We start from the raw sequence: 26,919 nt of genomic DNA, 5'->3' as shown, positions 1-26,919 counted from the left end.
TCATAAAAAATGTTTTTTTGTTGTAGTGTTACTTCATGTTTAACGTTAAAAAAATTATAGGTTTTTCATTACTAACAAGAAATTTAAATAAGAATTACATGGGTTTCGAGAAGAATTCCTCTTTCTCCTAGACCTCCTCAGCCATCGTGATAAACTATAAATTTTGAAAAAATAATGCATAATTAGTGAAACCAAGAACATTAAAAAAATATATTATTTGTCAAAAAAATAGAAAGCTATATTATTTTTCTTTTGAAAAACATTTCCGTCAACTCAGTCATAAGTGACCTAAAAATACCAATCAAATGCTCTAAAATTATTGTATTAAGTAATTTAATTATTTTAATAAATATATTTATCAATCATATTTTAAATTAATAATATTTACAAAAGCCTATTATTAACTAAAAATAAAATTATAATTTTTAAATATTTATTTTAATTTATAATAATTAAATGAAAATATAATTAACTTTATATAAATATTTAACCTTAGCAGGGTATCAAACCACTAATCCCCAAGCTAACAATTCTATCGTTAACCTAACATACCAAAGATACATACAAAGGTCTATTAGTAAAAGGGTCACGTTGAGACTGGTAGAGTTGTGAGGAGTCCCATGGAGTTTGAGCTTTGCCTTTTAAGCTTGCATGGCCCCTTATCACATTTTTCTTGTATTAGGGACCGTTTCTTGGTGGCCCTTTCTTGTAAGTTTCCTAACACAAGCCACTATTACTAACCACGACCCAATCTTTCTATAAAATGCCAATATGATTTATAAGGATAGGAAAATAATTGTAAATATGAATTATGGGAAGTCATAAATAAATCATAAATTAAATTTAAGCGGCATTCAATCTTTAAATAGATGAAGAGGGCTAAATTAAAAGTTCATCCTCATAAGGAAATGAGACAATCAATGTGTGTGTAATGGATGGAAAGCAAATTGAAAATAATAAATGTATTTTCTTTTTATAGATTAAAAAATAATTATGCAAACTACAAGAAAAGCAATGACACATGGCATGATATGGTGTAGTGCATCACCCTAAAAAAAAAGAAAAGTGCGAGAAGAGAAGAGACAAACTCAAGTGCATGGTTGGCAAGTAAAATGAATGGATAGATGTGAGTCCATCTGCCTTTGTATGTCATATTCATCATGACATACTCACAAGATGTCAAAAGAGTCATTTACTTCACAAAGATCACATATTATATGCTATGAAAAAAAATAGGTGACCTCTTTTATTAGATGCATTGGAGAAATCGTGCCACAATAAAAATTCTAGTGGGGGAAAAAATAGAAATCACCGCTTTCTTGATTGATATAATTTATAATTAAAAAAGTCAAATAAAAAAATGATTCTTTTTTTTTGAAATAACTATTGTTTTTCAAGATCGGTAAAATTTGACCTAAAAGGATATTTCTACATGTGAAATAAAAAAATAAAAGATCAAAGATCTTAACTCTAAAAAAAAGAAAAGCCCCCACTGAAAACATCAATGGAAGTCCACAATCGGAACATATACGTAAATCACAGATCTTCAGCTAATATCTAGCCATCGATCTAATTCAAACCTTTAAAACCAATTGAAAAGTAAAAACTAATCATCGAAATAGTCAAAAATTCTTAAAATAGAAATGTAAATCATAGATAAAATATAAAAATTGAAGAAATCTAAAGTGTAAAAGGACAATCGGGATACTTATAGAGAAAGTAGAAGAACATAAAAGACTTGACCCTTTTTTTCTCTGACAAAAGCAAAGTTTTGTGACTAAAAGGAAGAAATAAAGAAAGAGGAGTAGGACTAAACGATGAAGTGGTACGCTATTTATGGAGAAAAATGAACCCGAAATGGAAATTTGCCTAAAACATGTCTAGCCAAAACTCATAATGTGAGACACGTCTCACCTAACAGACAATTATCCATTGCCTAACAATTGTTGATGTGGGTGGATATAGGAAAGAAATCATATCTTCTAATGTTGATCAACACAATTGAATGAGAATGAGTGTCATCATAATTGATACCTACAAATAATTGAGTGGTAGCAGCAATAGAAACAATATTGATGTTACCATTGTTAATGTTAGTGTAGGTAGATGAACAAGAGAGATTGCATCTTCTAGTGCTAGTCGAAATTAGTGAATGATGATAAATGCCAGCTAGCGATAATTCAATTGTTGAAATAGTACCAAGGTTGATGTTGTTGTTGATGATGATGTGAGTAGAGGAAAAAGTGATCCTACAATAATGATCAGAACTGACAAATGAGGATAAGTGCCACCACAATTGACAATTGAAGGTGATTCAGTCGCAGTTGGAATTGTGGTGAGATTGAGATTGATGTCATTATTATTACCATTGTGAGTGGATGGAGTTGAGTAAGCGCTAGTATCAAACCAATTAATGTAGTTATGTTCATGCTGGGGGGACTTGAGGGGTGTATTCCATGTTGTTGTATATTTGTATAGGTATTTGAGTCTCTTGCTCAGGAGCTTAAGAGATGTCTTCCATGTTGTTGTATATTAGATTGACCATCTACGTCCCTTGTTTAAGAAGTTGATGGTTGTATTCCATATTGTTATATATTTAAAGTGTTACTGGTATCTCTTTCTCAAAAGCTTGAGGAGTGTATTCCATACTTTTATACATTGAGAGACCCATCTCTATTGCTGATTGTAGCTGTAGTTTAAGGCCACGCTCATGCTCAGATTATGACTTAGGTTATTCAATCCTTTGATGAGGTTATTCCATATCCTACTCTCCTATTCCCTACTCTTACCCATGTGTATATTCTGACATTTCCATCAAGTCTTGAATTGCAACCTCATAGAATGCTAGATGCACCGCAACTATCTCTCCTGTTTAAAATATATGTATATATATACTAAAATAAACCTTAAATTATATATCAACAATTAGTTATTCATTATTCTTATTATAATATTAGAATTATTAAATGTTTAATACTTGAAATGTTATCAGAGCCATTGCCTTTCATGCCTTTCATGTTATCAATATGGTATCAGAGCAATGTTTTATCAACATGCTTTGACAATAATGTTTCTTGATTTTTGTGAGATCACCAAGAGAGTGAGAAGGATCATGATGCGCACATGTCTCCTATGGGCATATATGCACTCTTTTTTTCACCTATTTCCCAATTGGCCTCTGTCTAATTACCTTCCAAGGCAAGTTGTGATCACAACAATGTAATTAGATATTTTTGGCACATTGAAAGCCCTTGTTGCATATCTCACATACAAACCAGTTTGTTGTCATTAGTATCTCCGATGGTAATGCCACCACCTCAACATTAGAATCTGTTTCACTGATTCAAGTTTGATGCTAATTGAATTACAAATTCTTAATTGCTAATAAGAAACTTTGATAAGAATTTCCTGGATTTGCAGCATAGTTCCTCTTTCTCCTCCGTCTTCATCTATGCTAAGGTTGTTGATATGTTTGAGGACTGAGTTCAAGGATCTCATTATTGTAGTAGCCGTTGGTAACATAGAAGTGTGCAAGGAGGAATTCACAAAATTTTTCTACAACCATTTCTGAAAAACCATAAATTTCATAAAAACAATACATAATTATTGAAACTAAGAACATTAAAAAAATTATTATTTATCAAGAAAATAGCAAGTGATATTTTCTTCTCAAAAAAAATTTCTTGATAAATATGAATTATGGTAAGACATAAATAATTCATAAATTAGATTCAACAGCCATTCAATTTTTTAAATAGATGAAGATGGCCAAATGAAAAGTTCATCCTCATAAGGAAATGACAAATGTGTGTGTAATGGATGGAAAACAAATAATAAATAATAAATGCATTTTATTTTATAGATTAAAAAATAATTATGAAAAATACAAGAAAGGCAACAACACGTGACATGATGACCTAAGGGCAAAGGGTGTGAAAGTTTTTGAGTCATGGTGTAGTACATCACCCTCAAGAAAAAGAGGTGAGAGAGCAAAAGAGATAATCTTAAGGATATGGTTTGTATGAAAAATGATAGAGGATGGATATGTATTTAGCCAGCACACAAATGGATGACCCTTTTGGGTCATATTTATAGAACAAATAAGTATAAAAATGTAACTATATGTATGTATATACACATATACATGCAAAATGTACATACATATCACTCTAACACTCCCCCTCACACTCACGGTGGGTCATAAGCCGAGAGTTTGTCAACCAGAAACTGAAACCAAGAGACAGTATGTGCCTTAGTGAAAAGATCAGCAAGCTGCTGAGAAGAGGTAACATAAGGAAGAATAATACTGCCAGTAATATAATGATAACGAACAAAGAGAAAAGCGATCTCAAGATGCTTCGTACGTTCATAAAAGATAGGGTTGGCAGTGATTTTAATGGCGCTATGGTTGTCACAGTATATAAGAGTATGAGCAGAGACACCAAAGTCCATCAAAATCTGTCACAACCAAAAAACCTACTTAGCGGTAGAAGACATAGCACCATACTCAGCCTCAACAGTAGAAAGAGCAATAGTAGATTGTTTCTTATTTTTCCAAGAGATAAGAGAATCTCTAAGAAAAATGTAGAAACCAGTAGTGGAACGTCGATCAAAGGCATCACCTGCCCAATCAGCATCATAATAGGCGTGCAACTCAAGAGAAGACATGGCAGAGAAAAATAAAGAGCGAGATATAGTGCCACGAAGATTACGAAGAACTCGTATGAGGGCAGCGTAATGAGTCGAACGAGGAGCACTCACAAACTGACTAAGAACACGAACAACATATGCAATATCATGCCGAGTAATAGTCAGATAGACAAGAGCACCAATAAGTGCACATTAACGAGTAGGATCAGGCAGAGGCTCACCATCATAAGAGGAGAGTCGATGATGTAGCTCAATAGGAGTAGAGGCAGTGCGAAGATCGGTGATATCAGTTCGTCGAAAAATGTCAGATATGTACTTCTGTTGAGACACCAAGTAACCTCGATGAGAATAAGAAACCTCAAGACCAAGAAAGAAAGGAAGAGCAGTGGGTTTAGCGAGTTTACAACCTAGACATGGATGTGGAGGAAGGGAAGAAATAAAATCAAGATTGCCTGAACTTGTTAAGAGTTTCAGGCGAGAACTAGACAAGTGACTGAGGCGACAGTGCCAACGATCAAGAGAACACACAAAGGCAACAATGTGAAAAGATGGAAGAGCGGGAAGATGAAGAGAATCTAAGTGATAGAGGCCACCAACTCTACGCCCGATCCCAATCCTCTGGCTTGTAAGATTATCCTGCACAATATAAATAAAGGAAGAAAAGGTAACTGTGAGACCATGATCAGTTAGCTAACTAACAGAAAGAAGGTTGAGAGCTAGGCCAGGGACATGATGGATGTCGGGAATGTCTAAATGAAGTGAACTGAAGATCGACCACACTACGTGACAGGATGAAGGCTCCCATAAGCAATATGAACACTAGAAAAGGTATGAGGTGTAGTAATAGAGACTGGGCTAGAGATATCGACAGTCATATGATGAGTAGCACCAAGATCTAATATCCAGGATGAGGAAGACATTACCAGAGGCAACAGATGTAGCATGGGAAACACTGGAGGGCAAAGAGCGCTGCATAGCATGAATTTTCTCAGTAAGCTGAGCAACTTAAGAAAGAAGATCAGTAGAAGGAGAGTCAGAGGCGGAGACAGAAGCAGCATGAGGGGAGGAAACAGGAGATTGAGGCGGAGGGCGAGACTGTAATGACTGCTGCTCCTATCATTGATGAAGCTTCAGACACTGATTCTTCATATGACCAGGACGCTTACAATAATGACAGATAACAGAAGACCAAGTAGAGGTTGATGAAACAGGAGCTGGTGGCACAGAAGATACTTTAGTGGAACGTGGAGAGGTCTCAGCAAGAACTGTGTTAGTAGGGATAAGCCGTGGAGATAACGCGTCGAGACGTGTTTCTTCAGCAATAACATTACGAATAACATCGTCAAATGATGGAAGAGGGTCTCGATTGAGCAGTTGGCTGTGAACAGCCTCAAAATCTGGATGAAGACGCATCAGAAATTCGAAGGTATGCTGTATTTGGCAAGACTGAGTGTGAGTTTTGCAACATATGCATGTTAGACAAGTGGACGCTTCTAATGAATCAATCTGACGCCATAAGGACCGTAGATCACTGACATATTCTCTGACAAAACACTCACGCTGCTGGATGTGAGTAAGATCCTATAAAATGGCATACTGACGAGCAGAGCTAGAATGCTCAAACATATGAGCGAAGTGTTCCCACATTGCATGAGCAGTGGGAAGATGTCCAATTTCCATACGGACATCAATCTCACAAGACTGACAGATAATGGTCATGGTAGGATGATCAGCAAGGGTCCATGATGCATCGGGAGTTGAGGGTTGGGGAGAGGTACCATCGGCATGGCCAAGTAGATCCATACCAAGTAAAACGATACAACAGAATCGGACTTATATATATATATATATATATATATATATATATATTTAAATAATAATAGATACCGTGAAAGATAAGAATAGAATCAAAAGAAAAGGTTTTTTTTTGTTTTGTTTTTTGTTTTCGTTTTTGTTTTTGTTTTGTTTTGTTTTTGTTTTGGTTTTTTTGTTGTTGTTTTTTAATAGATATATATATATATATATATATATATATATATATATATATATATATATATATATTCATACTGAGAATCAAAACAAACACAAAAAATCAAAATCTCTGGACTTGAATGGCAAAATTTCGGGCGTGGAGTTCTGTGTTGGTCTTCTGGTTGGGGAAGCAGTGGAGGTCGTCTGCTCTCAGTTGAGAAGACAGAGATATAGAGAACAAGAAGCGAAGAAGCAATGATGATCTGGTGGCCAACGCTGAACAAAGAAGCAGTGATGGAGATGATCGGGCAGTGAGAAGCTGTAATGGTGATGATTTTGGCGGCGGGATTTGAGCTAGTGGCGGTGATGATCACGGCGGCAGAATTTTAGCAGATGGTTGTGATGATCACGGTGGCGGGATTGGAGCAACGAGAGGTGTTGGCCGCGGATGGGATGCCGGAGATGGTGGTCAGCGCGAAACAAAACAACCAAGGAGAGTAACCGAAGATGATGATCATGAAGGCAAGAATTTCAGATTAAACTAAGCAACCAAGGAAAAACAAAACAAAATGCTCATTGGAGAGCAACAAAAAAACAAACGGACGGATCAACGGTCCGAGAGATCGGTCGGCGACCGTGATACCATGATAGAGGGATATGTATTTAGCCAGCACACAAATGGATGGCCCCTTTGGGTCATATTTATAGAACAAATAAGTATGCAAATGTAACTATATGTATATATATACACATATACATACAAAATATACATACATATCACTCTAACAAAAAATGATGGCCAGATATAAGTCCATCCTCCTTTGCATACCATCCTTGTCATAACACGCTCACAAGATATCATAAGCGAGTCATTTAATTCATAAAAATCACATATTATACACTTAGAAAAAAGTAGGTGACCTCTTTCCTTATATATCAACCTAAAAAAGCCTTTCAAGGCCTTCAGGGATTTTTAAAAATCTACACAAAATCTTGAACATTGACACAAGAGGAAAGCTCTAAAATTTTTTCAATAAACTTTCAGATCTGAAATTTGAATGAAATGGCTTCAATAAAATATTTTCAAAAATTAAATGTTATTTAAGATCTATAAAATATTATGTATGTTTTTATTTATTTTTTCTTTTATTAGATTGATGCATCGGAGAAATCACCCCACAAATAAAAGTTATAGCAGAAAACTAGGAATCACCACCTTCATATCGATATTGTTTATACTTTGAAAACTCAAAGAAAATCGACATTTTTTTTTTGAAAAAAAAACTATCATGTTTCAAGATCAGTAAAATTTGATCAAAAAGGATTTTTTTGCATGCAAAATGAAAAAAATAAAAGATATGAGATCTTAACTCGAAAAAGAGAAAAACCCCCCATTGGAAACATCGATGGAAATCTACAATTGGAAAACATACATAGATCATAGTTTTTTTATTAATATTTAGCGATCTATCTAATTTAGTTTTTAAAACGACATCGGAAAGTAAAAAACTCATTCTCGAAATAGTCAAAAAATCTTGAAATAGAAATGTAAATCACAAATAAAGTAGAAAAATTGAAGAGATCTAAAGTGTAAAAAGAAGATCAAGATATTTACAAAGCAAGTAGGAGAGCAGAAAAGACTTAACTCTTTTTCACTCAGATAGAAGTAGAAGCTTGTGACTAAAAAGAAGAATTGAGGAAAAAGAGCATGGGTGAACAATGGAGGGGTACTCTGCTTTATGGAGAAAAATGAACCCAAAATTGAAATTGGCCTAAACATGCCTAGCCAAAACTCATAACTTGAGAAATGTCTCACTTGACGAATAATTTTCCACCACACCCAAATTTTAAATATTTTTTTATATATCATCTTGTTATAGAAATAAAACACCATATAAACATTATTGTCTTAGAAGGATAGTCTATTGACATGTTTCATGCTTGTGTTGAATGTAATGCACAAGTCGTAGAAATTTGTATATGGATGTTTTTTTATGATACATTGCTTTGCTTGTAGATGTGTTTTCGCTTAACAAGACATTTTCATGCTTAATAGATAATTTTTTTTATTTAATTTGAGATGTTTTGTCTTTATTACATGTTAACATTCCATTTCAACCGTTCCTTCTTAATAAATGCTTTTCTCGTGTATTGAGCAAAGTTTCCATGTAGCATGCATCATCTTCATGGTAAAGGGTTGAAATGTTATAAAAGCATGTACAAATTAACTTCAATCAATTAGCTTTTGATGCATTACAAGATCTCTAGTTATGACCAGCCTCATAACATCGGCTGTAGTGTAATTCACACATGATAGATGACTCCTATTCTATTCTTTTCCAACTTGGCCCACCCACCTGCCTCTTCATGATTGGTGGCCGCAGAAGTAGTTCGCAAGTATTATTAGTTGGTTTGTTGTTGTCCTTGATAAGAAAAATAGTTTCGGCATACGGCAATCGATGAACATTTAAGTCTGTTTGCTTTATTGTTGTGCATGCATGCTTACAAAGGATGCCATAGACTAGCCACTTATGACAGGAGCATATTAATGAAAGCAAATTGACATTGTAGCTATTCTACTCAACCACCTTGAAACGATCCCCGTCAGAACAGCCAAAATAAGGTGTGGAATTCTTCGACAATTTCATTGCCCTTGTTGTGTATATATATATCAAGGCATAGGTCCATTTCCATTTCCCGTTGACGAAAATGTTCACAATGTGTGCACAACATTGTCATGAGCTAAAGCCTTTGTCATACAAATAGAACAACAAATGTTAAAGTGAAACGTGGTTTATTTAATTAAAATGTTTCAAAATAAATAAAAACCAAGTATATTAACTGCAAACATGATTTAGTAAATGGAAAGACAGAATATTTAATAGAAAATAAGTGTATTAAATTGTAACATGACAAAATAAGTAGAAATGAATTTACTAAATGGCAATGTGCATTAGTAAAAGCAACCATATGCATTACATGTAGAACAACTCCTACATAAAATGGGAGCTTACCTTATTGAGTCTACCATATTTGTCACGGGGAGGTGGTCTACCTCCTTAATATAGGCATTGAATAACTCAACAATGTCTAAGTACATACCTTTAAATATATAGTTTGACCAATGAGCTACATCAAATTTCTGAAGTAGCACGCAATGTGTGTCAACTAAAGTGACTAACAAGTCGTTGAGTGCATGATCGCACTCATTTTCCGTGCACGCATATACAATCCTAACAAATATGGATCAACGCTCTTCCTTTAATATCTTCCCAAGTCTAACATTCTTTCCATAAAATTCCCTTCCAAGTGCCGCAAACAATATGCATGTGGGAAAAAGGAAAAACCTTCACGATTTGCGCTAACAAGGTCCTTTGATATGTCATAAACAAATTTAATAATCTTCTCGTAATCATCATCCCCGTATAGCCCATCCCCGATCTTTAACAGAAACCACATCCAGTTGGCATGTGTTCCATTATTAATGATAGCAAATGTGACATGAAAGAAGTTGTAGTTACCATCTTTACTTATCACACCCAATAAAGTTCCCACGTATTTCCCAACCAAGTGAGTTCCATCAATGAACAATAGCAACCTACACCCGCTCTTGATGGCTACAACACAGGCATAGAAAGAGAAAAATGTGCATTTAAACCGCTCGCCAGTTTTCTTAACAATGGCACTGCTACCAAGGTTCATCTCCATCACCTTGCTTGTGTACCATAACAATAAGTCATAGCTCTCCACCTCACTCCTAAGGAGAACACCTTGGGCTATCTCTTTCCCCATCCAAGCCTTCTTATAGGATAAACTGACACCATGATCACGCAATATGTTATATTGAATATCAATAGTCTGCATAAGGAACGGTCCTTCACCTCTATGATCACACACGATCGACTCATTTTTTTGGATGCTTTCAAGTGCAAGGTCTTACCGACACATGCGCCATATATATGTGTGGGATATATGCATAGTCTTGATTTTAAACGTCTCATGGTTGTCTTCCTTCAATGCGTGGACACGCCACTAGTAGCCGTTGGTGGCACATTGGACAGTCATCCTCTACTAATTATTTTTTATGAAGGTAAAGTTAAAATTATATATATAATATAATTCCAAAGTGCCACCTAAACGCTTTCAGAATTGTTCAACGAAGTACGGATGGCTAGGACCCCACAATTTGTTGTTGAGATGGAAATATGCCTCAATTGAAAGATATACTTTCTGGAAACGAATCTCTTCTGATGGTATATACACCACAAATAAGATTGAAACAAATGCAACCATTGCTTGCCATTAATTTGATATATTACAAAAGCATATATATTTTTATGCAAAGCAAATTTATTCTCGTGTATGTGTTCTAAGAGACTAGCACAAGCTCACATGCAAGATCAATCACTGTCATGAAAAAAATAAAGGTTAAAAATTTGAAGGAAATACAACCCCTGTAAGAAGAGCAGCTGCAAAAAGAACCAACATCCATCAACTAAATACAAAGTAGGATTAAATACACAAGAAAAAAATAATGCTTTTTCAATAACTAGAAGCCAAAAAGTTGCTTTAAACTCACACTTGTTGATGCAGAGTAACATGAAAAATGAAAATAAAGAACCCTACAAAGCCATGGGATGACCAAATTAAAACATGCTCATCAATAACAACGATATTCTTCAATAGCTAGAAAAACACCTCAGTCCCCAATTCATTAATGCAGCTTAACCCCGAAAGACATCATGAGAGCTCATGACAAAACAGCTCCGTTGTTGACTTTTTATGAGAGCTCCCCGATTTATAAAAATTATATAAATTAAGATGGACTCGAGAACTTTAGCTCATCACTAACATGACTAGTTTAGTCCAAGCCACTTTTAACAAATACCCAATAAACTAATTAAAATTAGAAGAAATATAGAACTAATATTCTTAGCCAAGAAGTAAATGCCTGCCACAAAACAATAACAACAAATCATGGTTTATAAATGGTCCTTTGTATTGGATGTAAGGGTTAAGTGTATCATCTAGTTCACCTTCCCAATTTGACAAATATGAGTACTATATAAGATATTAGGTATAATTAAAATTTTATAATAATAATAATAATAATCTATACATACTATTAAAGTAAATGTATAATCTACTCCGAGAGTGTTTCAAGGAACAATTTTAATTTTTTTAATAACATTTAAGTTTTTATTTATATTACTTATAATATTAATAATTGAAAAATATTAATTACACCTAATTATTTATATAATAAATGTCCATAAGACCTTTGAAATCTAAGGTATAAAATAATTTCTATGGTAGGAGTTGTTTAATTATATTACTTTATGGGGTTGTTTGGATTGACTTTTAAAAAAAGTGCTTTTTTTAATTTTGTAGAAGCACTTTTGGAAAAAGTACTTTTAGAATAAGTTAAGTGCTTATGCATATTTTTTTGTTTGGATGTATTAGTTTCAGATACACTTCTGTAATTGTGAAAATGTTTGGATGTTTATTTGAAAAGTACTTTTACATCAATAAATTAATAAAATGCCTTTTTACTGGATTGACTGAGGGCATTTTAGTAAATGCACTTAACCAAATAGCTTATAAAAAACAGCTTATTTCCATAAGCTGGTCTTTGGCAGCTTATAAAATAAGCTGTATTTGGGCTTCTTACACAGCTTGAGCTTATTCAGAAAGCCCATCCAAACACAATATTAAATCTCATAAGCACTTAACTTATAAAATAAGTGCTTTTGGGTCAGCTATAAGCTGATCCAAACAACACCTATATATGATATTGCCTCAAAACTCCTCACAAAATTTTAAAAACTCTTATGCGAAGCCAGGAAAAATGCTTAGTAATAATAATAATAATAATTGACATGTGTGGCGACATGGAAACTGACAGCCTAGCTACTTACAGGCTAGCACACGGCCCATGCTGGCCATCAAGCAGAAACTCTTTAGCCCAATATAGGCATGAGATGGGTCGACCCAAAACCTAGCAATAGTTTCTAGAGATGGGTCCATTTAACTGAACCGAACTAAATTTGTTTAAAACTATTTAAAGATCATTTGGTTTGCAATAATAATATATTACACGGTAATAAGATTACTGTGATAATGAGAACAAAAATGCTATATGTCCATAAATGTTGTAGTAATTTGTGATAACTATTGGTGGAAAATCATATTACACAGTAATCAACTTAATAATGTTTCAAATTTTCCGAAAAACTCTTGTATCCACAATTTTAAGTAAATTTAAATATAAGCTAAAATAAAATTTAGGATCAAAATAATTAAATTAGAATACCAAAAATTAATTTTTACATATTTTTCCAAAATATTCTTCTATCTAAAACTTTAAACAAATTTAACATAAAACAAAATAAAAAAATTTACATAAAAAATAACTAATAATTATACAAAAAAATTATTTTTTTGAAGTGGAAGATATTCCCAAAGTGACATTTTTTTGTGATAATGGGATTGCTAAAATTAGTAATCACAAATTACCATTAATATTATTACTCGCTACTAATCCAAATATGGTAATTTTTTAGATTACCACATAACACAATGTAATGTAAGAACATTACAACAAAATCAAATGACCCCTAGCTATTAACATGTTAGTCTATACATTTGGTTTTGTTAATTGATTTTTCATATTTTTTATTAAAACATAATTTTAATCACATAAAAACTGAATATATCAAAAATAATACTTTCATAAAAAACCACATGTCACACACGAAATCAAATACATAATAAAAAGTATTGATATCATATTAAAATATTCAACTTCTAAAAATAAATATTAGCAGGAAATATTTAATAATCCCTGAGAAGTTTACACTTTCCTTATTAATCCATGCAAGTTTTCTATTTCCTTTTTGGTCCCTTCTTTATTGGCAATCAGCCCCGTGATTCCCCAAAAGATGTTAATTAGTTGGACGGTAAAAATTACTAGAGTACCCCTTTGAGTGGATAAAACCTCTAGCCGCCCAAAAATGATGAGATTACTCTCCATCTTCTTTTTCTTCTTATTTATTATTTATTTATTTATTATTATTATTTATTATTTATTCTTCTTTTTCTTCTTCTTCTTTACTCTCTCTATTCTAAAATACATGTCTTTTTAAGAAAAAAAACTATTCCAAAATAATTGTCATTTTACAATATCAAGACAATATTTATTCTTTTTTCCCAATATTACACATCTTCAATTTTCTAAGTTATATAGATGAAGAGAGTAATATTTATAGTTCCAAGAAAAAATATATGGTTCCAAGAGATGAATAGTTTAGTAATTTGATTGATTTTATGTTAAATTTTAAAAAATTTAATGCTATATTTAATTCTTATTCAACATTCTTAAAACACATGTATTTTGGAATGGATGGAGTATTTATTATTTTATTATTATTTATTAATGTTATTCTTATTTATTTATTATTTATTATTCTCGGGTAAAATCTTTTATTTTCGACATGTAAAACATTTCCAGAATACAAATTCATAACACTCGAAGCACATATGCACAAAAACAATAAACAAGAAAAATTGTATAGTACACAAGTATACTATAATTACACAAGAACAAACATAATTAAACATGAACAAAAATAATTACACAGAAATAAACATACTTACATGGGAACACTATATACAACACAAGAACATCTAACATTACAGAGAAACACATGTTATTACATAGGAAACACATAAAGTTATACGACATCCTCATGACAAACATACACGATACAATACAAAAACTTCCAAAAATAGGTAAAATAACTGCATAAAGGATTTTTTATTGTTAGTCCATAATGGATGCATTACAAGATCAACGACATGTCCCATCTCCCGTAGGAGCACTTCCGGATTCGTAGGTTGACAGCACTATTATGATCGTCAACCACTTCATAAGTGTCATCGCTTGATCCGCTCACCCGTAAAAACCGATTGTCTTCGACAATTTCTTCAAGCTTTTTATATATCTCAAGGCAAAAGTATGTATCCCTCCTGACCGACACTTCACGCCGCTCACCTAGTATATTCATAAGCTCAAACCTGCGTGTTAATATGCAAGAAACCAATTAAAAGTTGGTAATTTATATAAACAATTAATGTTACATAACGGATCTATAATAATACATAAGCAATGTACCCGATTTTATGCATTAACTATATTTACTACTATGTGTAGTGATAATATTACATCACCTAACGTATTATCGCTACACACACAAACCTAAAATAATACATAGGAATATACTATTTTACACATTAACATAAGGTAGTACACAGGTATAAAAAGTATTACACATTAATAGTTTTATCTACACATGACCGCTTGGTACCCATAGGAACAAGTAGGTTTACACACTAAAGTTTACTAATATATAGAAAAGTCACTAAATCCGAGATTTAATCTAACCTCGCTGTAATCAACCATGCTTGTTACCGAAGATGTCTCTGTCTCTTTAATCTAACCTCGGTAGAATCGACCATGCTCGTTACTCCGATAGAGATTTTTCACGGCTCCAAATAATGAAAAGAAAAGGAACAAAAAGCCAAAAGAATATCGAATACAGTGAAATCGTAACACATACAAACTCTATACATACATAAGCTACCAATTGTTAGAGTAATACATACACGTACATATATCAGATACTTATATATATATCGTGGCACTCATGTATACACTCTTCTTGTATTATATATGCTAATTTTACTCTAATGAACACACATTCATTCTCTTCTCTCGTCTTTTATCTATCATGGTATTAGATACCAACCGATCTCACCGGATCATTGCCGAATATCAGTCCCGTCTAGTGACATTGACATTTGTTCGCCTTTTTATTGCCGGGTTGATGTTTGCTCACCCATTTCGCCGGATTCGCCATCTCGCTGAGCTTTGATAAGAGCTTCACGCCCCTCCGCTCTTCCGCAATGCCATCATTTTCATGTTGTTTCCTCCGGACGAGCGTTGTTTGTTCCTCCCGATAACGTAGACCAACGTTGATGAAGATCCTCACGAGCATTTATAGTGTTGTTTATCTTCATGCCTTATTTGATAAGATCTTCATGAGCTTTGTTCACTCTTCCGACAAGAGCCGACACCGCCGGGTTCCAGCGCTTACCCGGCACCGCGATCTCTCAGTGCTCAGCTAGCCGCCTCGAAAGCACTCATCACCAACGAGCTCACCGTGTCTACAGCCTGCAAGAGCCTCTAGCCACCACATAAGCCTCCCTCTCATCATCAAGGTGAGTCAACATCAATCAAAGATTTTCTCTCTGCATTCACACCGATGTGCATGCCTTTTTCAAAGTCAGTCTCAAGTCCCTAATATTTTGGCATTATCCTTTTGGTTCGATTCCTTCCTTTTATTCTGTTTAACAGTATCTAAGTTCCGAGATTTGTTTGTTTCCCACACACTTTATTAAAAATAAAAAAAATTAAAACAAAACAAAAACAAAAACAAAACAAAACAAAGCAAAAGAAATAGCATCATTGCCCTCGCTTCCACAATTTCCCTTGCTCCAAGAAATATCAAATTAAATCGCTCCAACTATAGAGAATGGTTTACTACTGGCTTACATTGTTTTACTCAAGATGGATCTACTTGGCCATGTTGACTGTGACTCTCCCCAACCGCTCAATTCCCTCGATACATCATGGACACTTGTTGATCACCATAGCATGACCATTATTTGTTAGTTTTGTGAGATTAATGTTCGAATGGAAATTATATGTCTTCCCACTGCTCATACAATGTGGGACCACTTAGGTCATATGTTTGAACATTCCAGCTTTGCTCGTCAATATTCCATTCTGCAAGATCTTACTCACGTCCAGTAATGTGGGCATCTCATTAGGAGTATGTCACTGACCGCGGGTCCCCTCGTGTGTCGATTGATTCGCTGGAGGAGTCCACTTGCCCCGACATGCACATGTTGCAAAAACTCACACCTGGGCCTCACTCAAACACGAGGCATCTTTGAATATTTTATGCATCTTCACCCTGATTTTAAGGTTGTTCATAGCCAACTCGCTCAATCGACTCCTTCCATCATTTGACAATGTCATTCATAGTGTTATTGCTAAACAAAACTCGCTTTCAAAGACATTATCTCCATGGCTTTGTCCCTGACGTACACACCTCTCAGTAACCTCTCCAAGCCACGCTCTCTCGAGTACCCCGTGACCTTTCTATGTCACCATCTCTTGCTTTATCAGTCTCTTCTAGGTCTTCTCGTCATCCGGTGATTACCGGTAGCTGCCCCGATCATATCGAAGAATTAGTATCTTAAGCTTCAAAGAATGATACAAAGCAATAGTCATCATAGTCTCGCCCGCCTCGATCTCCCCGCCTTCCCATCATGCTACTGCCTTTAGCTTTAGATTCTCCTTCCCTCTACCGATCTTCTCTCTCGTGTTTCTTAGCTTATTGAACAGTTCATTTTTATACAAACACGACTCTATCCTTCATCATTTCCTCTGCTATGTCTATTGCCTTTACTATATCTTCCTCTTGGATTTTAGATTCTAGTTCCACTCATTATATGACTATAGATACCTCTAGCCTAGTCTCCTATTTCTACGCAGCAGTGGTCATCTTCAATCCACTTCATTAGACATTCCTGATGTCCATCATGTTACTGGCTTAGCCCTCAACCTTCTTTCTATTAGTCAACTCACTGATCATGGTCTCACTGTCACCTTTCTTCCTCTACTTATATAGTGCAGACCATCTTACGTGCTGAGGATTGCGACTCAAGGAGTTGGTGGCTCTATCACTTAGATTCTCTCTTCATCTTCCCTGCCTTCATCTTCTCGACATAGCCGCTTCAGTATGTTTCTTCCTCTTGGTTTTATTTCTTCCCTTCCCTTCATATTCATGTATGGGTTGTAAACTCACTAAATCAACTGCTCTTCTTTTCTCTTCACGAGAATCTATTTGTTAATCTACTTTTGATCTAGTTCATTCCGATGTTTGGGGTCTTGCACCCCTCTCATCTCTGGCTGTTTCTTCTATTACATTTCTTTCATTTATGATTTTTCACGCTACACTTGGCTTTTCTATTTAATGTGTTCCCCGATCCGAGGTTTTTCTATTTACCTCAATTTAGTGCAAAATCGTATATACTCAATTTGTAAATGCATTAAAAATCTTTCGCCTCGATGGGACATGTTAGTATCTCTTTACATCCTTTCGCACATTACCTCCACCTACATTACTATTCCTTAGTAATCCTATCCTCACACACCTACCGTAACGATGTCACTGAGCCAAACATCACCACATCCTAGATACTACACTGCACTCGCTTTGCCCCTTCCGCCTCTTTTAATCCTTCTAGGTCAGCTATTCTTACTTTTCGCTCATCTTATCAATCGCACCCCTACCTCCACTCTCTCTCGTATCATACCCTATGAGCATCTTAACTCCCACCTTCCTCCCTCCCTCCTCCTCCTCTCCTCCTATAGTCATCTTCGCACGCTTTGGTGTACTCGCTTTGTTCTTTTTGCCCAACGCTACAAAACAAACTCTCTCCCATTCGCTATGTGCATTTTTCTCTGATATAGCTCTGAACACAAGGGCTATCATTGTTATGATCCTCATGCTCACCATCTTCGTATTTCCCATCACATCACTTTTCTTGAAGATACCCCTTTACTTTTTATCCTTCCCAAATCTTTTCCTTTTTCAATCTTCGCTAGTGCATCCCTCTTCTCTCCCTCTATAGTTCTTTTCGAGTTCCACTCACCACTACCACTGCGTGCCTTCTCCTAATGTCTCCACAAATACTCCTTAGTTCCTTCTTCCCCTTCCTCTAGGTGCATTGATGGATCTCGTGATTCGCCTCCTCTCTCCACCGACTCCACCCCTTCCTGAAGATGTTCCCGTTGTCCCCGCCATTACCCAAACTATCCTCGCCGCCTCCCCGCCAGAGAGGTACTTTCTCTCCCTCTACCCTACTCTCGATTTCCAAGCTTTTTGCTACTATTTCACTCACATTCCAAGCCACGCCTTATCGTGAGGTGGTGAAACATCCCCAGTGGCAACAGGCTATGACAAAGAAACTTGATGCTCTTCAGCTCATGTATACATGGGATTTTGTTCCGCTTCCGTCTGGTGTTACTCCTATCAAATGCCGGTGGGTCTATGGAGTCAAGACCTAAGCCGATGGTAGTATCGAGTGCCACAAACCCCGTCTTGTTGCTCGTGTTTTTACTCAGCCATATGGCATTGATTACGAGGGGATATTTGGTCTTGTGGCTAAGTGACTATTGTTATTCTTCTTTTCGCTATTATCGCTACTCAGCATCGGGCCACTTCACCGCTAGATGTGACCAATACCTTCTTATATAGATCTTTTCCGAGGACGCTTATATAACTCCTCCTCCCGGGTTTTTCTCATCCTTCTCAAAGATATCCGCCATCTTCGCTGAGCTATCTTTGGGCTCAAACAGCTCCCTCGGCCTAGTTTGAGTGGTTTCTCGAGGTGGTTCTTACTCTTGGTTTCACCGAGAGTTCTCATGATTATGTCCTCTTTACTCACAGAACCCTCAAAGCCCTCATTATTCTTCTTCTTTATGTTACCGATATGGTTGTTAGCGGTGATGACGTTGATAATGTTCTTTCTTTGAAATGCACAGTTGCACACCGAATTTCAGATAAAAAGATCTTGGCCCTCTTCATTACTCGGGTCTTGGGGTTGCTTATTCTCGCTGAGGTTAGTTGGTGTCTCAAATGTAAGCACATATCCGACATTTTTCGATGAGCTAACATCACCGATCTCCGTACCGCCTTTTACTCCTATTTAGCTACATCACTAACTCTCCTCTTTGATAGTGAGCTTCCGCTGATTCCACCTCGCCATCGCAGCACTTGTTGGGCTTCTCATCTACCCCGACCACCACTGACCGACATTGCATATGCCTTTGTGTTCTTAGTCGCAAGATGTGAGCGCCCTCGCTTACTCATTAAGCTACCCTCTTATGAATTTCTTCATTATCTTCGCGGCATTATATATAGCTTTTCATTTTTCTCCGCCACATCTTCCTCACAAGTTACCCGCTATCGTGATGCGATCTAAGCAGTAATTCTTTGATCGATGATCTACTACTCGTTTTTGCATTCTCTGGAGATTTCTTATCTCTCTGAAAAGCAAGAAACAATCTATTATTGCTTTTTCTACTCATCGAGGCTCGAGTATGGTGCTATGTCCCTCATCGCTAAGGAGGTTCTTTGGTTGAGTCAGATTTTGATGGACTTTGGTGTCTTTATCTCTGTCCCCAATCCTATATATTGTGATAACCAGAGTGTCATTAAAATTACTGCTAACCCTGTATTCCATGAGCGTACGAAGCATCTTGAGATCACTCTTCACTTTGTTAGTCATCATTATCTTATTGGAATTATTCTTCTTCCTTATGTCGCCTCTACACAGCAACTCGCTGATCATTTTACTAAGTCACATCATCGCTTCTCGCTTTTAGTTTCTAGTTGACAAACTCCTGGGCTTATGACCCACTCGTGAGTTTGGGTGGGGTGGGAGTGGGCGTGTTAGACTAATGCATACATGTACATATATTGTATAGTTATACTTATATACTGTGTACTCATGTATATAACCTTCTTGTATTTATATGGTTTGCTTTTACTCTAATGAACACACATTCATTCTCTTCTCTCATCTTTTATCTATCACCAACAAATAACAATTAACTTAGCAAGTTCTAGTATATCATGCATCATTAATGATAACAAGAAAGCAATAAGCTACATGCTTAGTTAAAACTAGATGTAGATGATTTCTTATATATCCACAAGAAACAGAGATATATAACATCATGCAAAATCAAGAACAATAGAAAGGACTGGAGAACAAAAGCAAAACTTTCCATCAATCTTATTAAGACAGTACTACAAATAAAACTCTCTCTCGATCTCTTAAACCCTCTCTTCACCTGCGATCCAAGCAAATCCTAAAGCAATTCCAGTACTAAAGAATGTATCACTATGTAACTTTTGCACACTTTATCTCTCTATTTTCTCCTTATCCATACAAAAAAAAACAGAAAGCAGTTCTAGTCTTGATAAACATTACTCCCAAAATTAATATTTTTTTGGTAAACAACACAAAAGGTCACCCACCTATTCGTGTGTTTCGTTTTAGTCACCCACCCTAAAAAGTTACTTTATTCGGTCACTTACATTTGTTATTATGTTTTTAGTCACTATTGATATTTCAATATATCATAGGAGATTTTAGTCGAAGAGTGAGATCTCGTAGTGAATTCAACGATTTGGTCGACTAGTTCTGCGATCGCAGCTGAATTCATCAAATTCTCATCTAATAAAGGAAGAACCCGCCAAACTAGCTCTCAATGCAATGAATTCTTCCAACCTCTTGAGCACACTTAGATTTACTGGTACCATCAAAGGGCATCCAATCAAAATCTTGTTGGATGGGGGTAGTGATGAGAATTTCATCCAACCGAGACTGGCTAAATTCTTACATTTGGAAATTTAGCCTACATCTCCAATTAAAGTCATGGTGGGAAATGGCACAGCATTGCAAGTAGAGGGATGTATTGAGAAATTGTCAGTAAATATTCAAGGTAGTCAACTTGACTTACCAGTATATTTACTGCCTATTACTGGTGCTGAACTAATTCTTGGTGCTGCTTGGTTGGCTACTTTGGGGCCACATATGGTGGATTATAATACCAGATTAATCCAATTTCATTCTTATATGAAGTTCATTAAGTTACAAGGTGATGTTTCTTCAGTACCTCAACAAACTTCATTGCATCAATTCCATAGATTGTGCAGTACTAAAGTCATTGCTGAATGTTACACAATCACTGATCAATTCCATAGATGCTGAGCTGACTTGGAGAAGAAGAAGTGGACGCGAGCATCGGGCGAGCACACGTCTGGTTGGGTTCATTGCTGAGTGACAGCATGTCCAAAGGTGAGGCACGTGATTGGAGTTGGTTGTGGCTGAGCTGGAGAAAAGAGAAGATAAAAAGGTAAGGATGGGGAAAAGGGAAGGCAGGCAAGAAGAAGAAAGAGGCTGAGGTCTGTTCTCTAGTTCTCTGGTGAGTACTCCTGTGGCCGGCAACGGAAGGGATCCATTCCCAAGCTATCTTACTGCTTTTCAGCATATTTTCTTCCGGTCTACTCATTTTTATTGTCTGTTTGATGAATTGGAACTTATTTTCCATTGAATCATGTTGATTTCGGGGATTTTGTTGCTTAATATAGCTGAGACTATTGATCTGGAGAGTTTTTGTTGTGTGTTTTAGCTGCAACTTGTTAATTGGAGAATTAGTTGCAATATTACACAACAGTAGGATATTTTCCTTAGGCTGTCAAAGAAGGGGGATTAGAAGAAGACATGGTTTGTTTATAAATTAAGAGGGATCGTGTTGGATGGTATTGGATATATATGGAGATAAGAATGTATGTATATATAGAAATTAAGTTTCAAGCCAACAAACCCAGAGAAATGTGGATTTGTGAGATTTGTGTCTTTGTGATTGTTTATTCCCGGAAATTTCTCAAATGTAAGTTGGCCATTGGCTAGAGGGAATAAACACATTCGAATTAGCACAAGTAATTAATAATTCCCTCCCCAACCACATTATATCCCTTGTTAATTTGGATGGTTGGAAGGAATCCTTCATTTGGATATATGGTTGGATGGAAATGTGGAAATTTCCATTAGAGGAATTTCCATTGGGTACTAGTCGGCGCTATTATATTATTATTATATATATATATATATATATATATATATATATAATTATATATAATTAATTACTTTAATTATAATAATAAGAATTAATAATAATTAAAGTGGATAATAATATTTACATCATTCTTTGATTAGATTTTGTTAGTATTTGTTTATTTTAAAAAGTCATTAACTCAAATGTTAATTATAACAATTAAAAGGATTAATTATCTAAACAATCACCCAATTACACGGGTACTCTTGTTTAAATCACCTAATTATAAAAAATTTCACCTTAATATCTCAATTTTAAATTCACATTTACTCAAGTTATTCATACTCACACCGTTAATGGAGAACTTATGTGGCATGACAAGTGGCGCACATTATGTCACGTCAATTATGCCACGTGGCCAAATAACATCTCATGATCACCACTCCATGTGTTGAACCCTACTTTTCTTTCGTGCCATAACCCTTTGTTCCTCTCATAAATCCTAAACAATTGAACCCTTCTTCCCTCTTCCTAAATTCTAATAAATCCTAGAGTCCTCCTACTTCTCAAGAACTATTCTTTTCCTCACAAGAGCCCTAATTAGTAATTACTCATAGAATCCCTCTTCATCCTTGGAACCCTAATCACCTCTCTTGGACCACTTGCCTTGTGCTTTTATTGATTTAAATGCTAAAAAAACAGATGTTTTCTATTTTTTGGAATAAAAAAATATTCTCTTCTCAATCAGAAAATACGGTAATCACCTTTCTCAACTGCCAGGATTGGAGTCCTTGCTGCTTGGAGACTAGGCAATGACGGTGAAGGACGGCGAAGGGATCACTCAAACTCTCTTATCAGATTGATTTATAATACCTTTTTTTATTTAAAAAAAAATTGATTAAAACAAGCTCTTTAACAAAAATAAAATGTTCCTATATATTTTTATTTAATTTTGAATATCTTAAGAATGAACCAAAAAAAAAAAACTCTGTTTAAACAATAAAATTTAAAAAAAAATAGTCAAGCCGTACATATATCTTTATTTATATATCCAATATATAGCTATAAGCTTAGAAGATTCAACAACAACAAGTCAACGACAACATTGTTGAAACACAAGACATATATATATTGAAATTTATTCTAATAATTAATCCGTACTAACTACTAACTGAAGCTTATTTAAGGAAACTACCCTCATGCATGCAACGTAGTGACAGTTTGCATGGATGTCATTCTAAAGCACCATCTCGACCATCTCCACTTGAGCGAGTGCCTCAACCACCGCTTCCCCCACTTCCTCCAAGCGCTCCATGACATCTCCGACGTGCTCCGGCGCGGCCACCAAGTTGGCAAGACGTTGAACGCTGTCCTTGATTGCTCCAACCTTAAGGATGGCAAAATAATTCATGATACTAATATTTTCAATTACTTTTTGCTTTTTATTAATTGGTTTCTCCATTATATCGCAAAAGAGTGGGTCAATGCTTTGAAGCAATGGTGTCACACCAACGGTGACAACCGGAGAAACAGCAGCAGCACAGCCAATGATTAAAGTCGAGAGCAAGACGTTGATGACTCGCGCGGAGAGTTTGGCTTTGGCGAGTTGTTTGTCTAGGTCTTTAGCTTGTAGCCTGAGCTCGCGGAGAGTTGCAATAGCTTTCAGAGCAATAGAGTCGAGGGTCTCATCAGTGAAGCGGGAAATGGCCGCAATGAAACTGTTGAGTGTCTCGAGTATAGTGGCTGCATCTTCATGTTCTTGTTTTGTGGTGTTGAGAGCAGTGATAAGGAGGTCTTTGAGGGTTAAAAGGAGGTCATAATTGATTTGGGAGGTCATGTTGTGGAACTGATGTATGATTGGAAGGGGATATGGATGACTAGTCAGTATAGTACTCTCGAGCTCTGCTCTGATTTCTTTAAGTAGAGTACTATTGTGATGGCTGGGGATGGTGATAAATGGGAGGAATTCAAGGTAGGATTCCCTCAGCCTCAGGTGGTCGAAGATGTTAGGATTATGATTGGGAGATGAGCTCAGAGCTTCAGCAGAAGCCATGGTTGTGTTACTTGTGTATATATATATATATATATATATAGAAAGAGAGAGAGAGAGAGAGAGAGAGAGAGAGAGAGATTGTAGTATTGGCAATGAAGAAAAAAAGAACAGACCCCCGCCCGAATATATAAATATATATATAGAAAGATGAAGGCTGACGTGGATTTGGAGAGTCGTGGAAATTTTCCTATATTTGGACGGTGGGTTTGTACGTTTGTGAATGCGGCGGTTTAATATAAGGACTCAGATGCCCATAATAGCCTACACAAAATTCTATGAGAAACCCCCATTGATAAAGTGTTTTTTTGGCTTCATCTATGGGTATTTATGGTATTTAATATATTTATGGGATTTTGTTTTAGCCATTCAAAATAATGGACCAATCAATGAGTAACCCATTTTTAAGGTAAGGAGTGACCTATCAACCCCGAAGCCTCGTTTGTAGTTTCGTTCACTCGGTAGCAGTATTTATATTGTTGTGGAACACCCCAAAAACAAAAAGATGCATGCATAATACGTTGATGACTGTCAACTTAAAAAGAAAATTATACATATTAAAAATTTAATATTAATTCGTGGAACCAAAAAAACAAGGGTTGATTTGATGGCGTAAACTTAAAAAAAATTATAAATTTTAATATATTTTACATTGATTAAAACTTAAAAATTATAATAATTAATATTTTAATTTTATCGGCATTAATTTTAATTTTATGTTTAAAACTAGATACATAATATAAAAATTTAGTAGTTGATTGATTTTAGTTATGTTAATTTGAAACGAGTAAAGTTATTAGTAGTTTTAATCATTAAAAAAATTATACATATAAATTAAATAATTAGGTATATATTTAATTAAATTGATATATGACCTTTTTTGGCTTGATTAGTTATATATTTTATTTGACTTGCTTGTATTAATTAAAATTATGATTTATATTAATTTGATATATTTGATTAATTTCATATATTTAATAATATAAGTAAGTAGGTGATATATGATTATGTTTTATATTTCTAATAAACTAAATAATTAACTAATTAAATATATTTAATTAATTTAACATTGATCATATTTGTTGTCTCGTGGAAAAATATTAGCCTCTTAATTTTTAAGGGTTCAAATCAAATGATAAGGGGCCAAAACCGAAAGGTTTTGGATCATTTAAATCCAAACCTTGTGGACCCGTTAACCAAGATCCGCTAATAATAACAACTGTTATCTCTCTCCATTTAATTGTTGTACAGGTCGCTGTAATTGTGTACTTTTTATCTTTTTAGTTCTTACAATATTTTTAGATACAATTAAGTCTTCATATTTAGCCAAGTTAAGTCATTTTAGTCCGCGGCGTAAATGACCAAATGTTCTGCAGAAATATTGCGATGACTTAATTGTATCTAAAAATGTTGTCGCGGATTAGAATGACTCAACTCAACCAAATACAAAGATTTAATTGTACCTAACAATGTTAGAAGGATTAAACAAACATAAAGTATACAATTACAGGAACCTGTACGGTAATTAAACCTTTTAAATCGAATTTAGTTCTCGTTTCACCTCCGAGTTCTCTTCTTCTCTTCGTCCCCCGACTTCAATGGCGAACAAGGGTGGCGAACCTGATGAGCCGGAGCTACATAAAGAGCAGAAGAAGGAGCTACATATAATTTGTCAAGAAATATATAGTTTCCTTGTGTTATACAAAAGAATCAAATACTATGGGCCACACCCAAAAGATTAAGTTCTTTTAAATTTTGTATGCTGAGTGGTTATGTTAATTAAAAAAGAAATCTTTTTATATTCATTTTTTTTTTCAGTTTTTAAACTCCATTCTCTTCGTTTCTTCAAATAGATACCTGTTTGGAAAAAGAAAAAGAAAGAAATCTAGGCTCATTTCTTTCTCCCTTTTTATGTGTGGTGCTGGCGGTGAGGACGGAAGAAAGGTCTCATCATTAAAGATTTTGTGTCTCTTATATTATTGAGGTAAGCTTCTCTTTCATCGGATTTTTGGCCAAATTGTAGGTTTTTATTATGATATCTTTTATTTTTTTATTAAGTTAAAACTTGTTGATAGTAGTTTGATATAATATGCGCTAAATTATTTCATCTCAATGCCTTCATTGTGCGTTCATTAGCAACCATTAAGTATTAAAATATTTCTTATGTTCCTGTTTTAGTGATCATATGAAGTCTTTGAACGTGTTCTTGGATGTTTAAAAGGTGCATGAGATGGTATATAAACATATCTCACATTGATGATGTTTATATATATATATATATATATATATATATATATATATATATATATATATATATATATATATTTTTTTATTCATTTTTCCTTGGGAAATCTGTAGAATTTAAAAAAAAAAAATGGTTTTAAAAAGTCCAATGTTGATCTTCTCTTTCTTAATTTAAATGTATATGAAATGTATATGCCTTGGATTTTTTTTTTCTTAGAGAATTACAATAAGTGTGCATATAATC

General features: G+C 34.9%; 1 protein-coding gene across 1 annotated transcript in view; it reads left to right on the top strand.

Annotated features, from left to right (window-relative positions):
* LOC120273763 (F-actin-capping protein subunit alpha-like) overlaps positions 1-3,483 on the top strand; it is a 10,829-nt gene extending 7,346 nt beyond the window's left edge. The window contains 1 exon segment of the mRNA XM_039280464.1: positions 3,421-3,483. Within this exon segment, the coding sequence (XP_039136398.1) occupies positions 3,421-3,483 (63 nt within the window).
* The last annotated feature ends 23,436 nt before the right edge of the window (positions 3,484-26,919 follow it).

The sequence above is a fragment of the Dioscorea cayenensis genome, chromosome 12 (assembly GCF_009730915.1).
Source record: "Dioscorea cayenensis subsp. rotundata cultivar TDr96_F1 chromosome 12, TDr96_F1_v2_PseudoChromosome.rev07_lg8_w22 25.fasta, whole genome shotgun sequence".
NCBI lineage: Eukaryota > Viridiplantae > Streptophyta > Magnoliopsida > Dioscoreales > Dioscoreaceae > Dioscorea > Dioscorea cayenensis.
The sequence above is the reverse complement of the archived record's forward strand: the minus strand, read 5'-3'. Positions and strand labels throughout refer to the sequence as shown.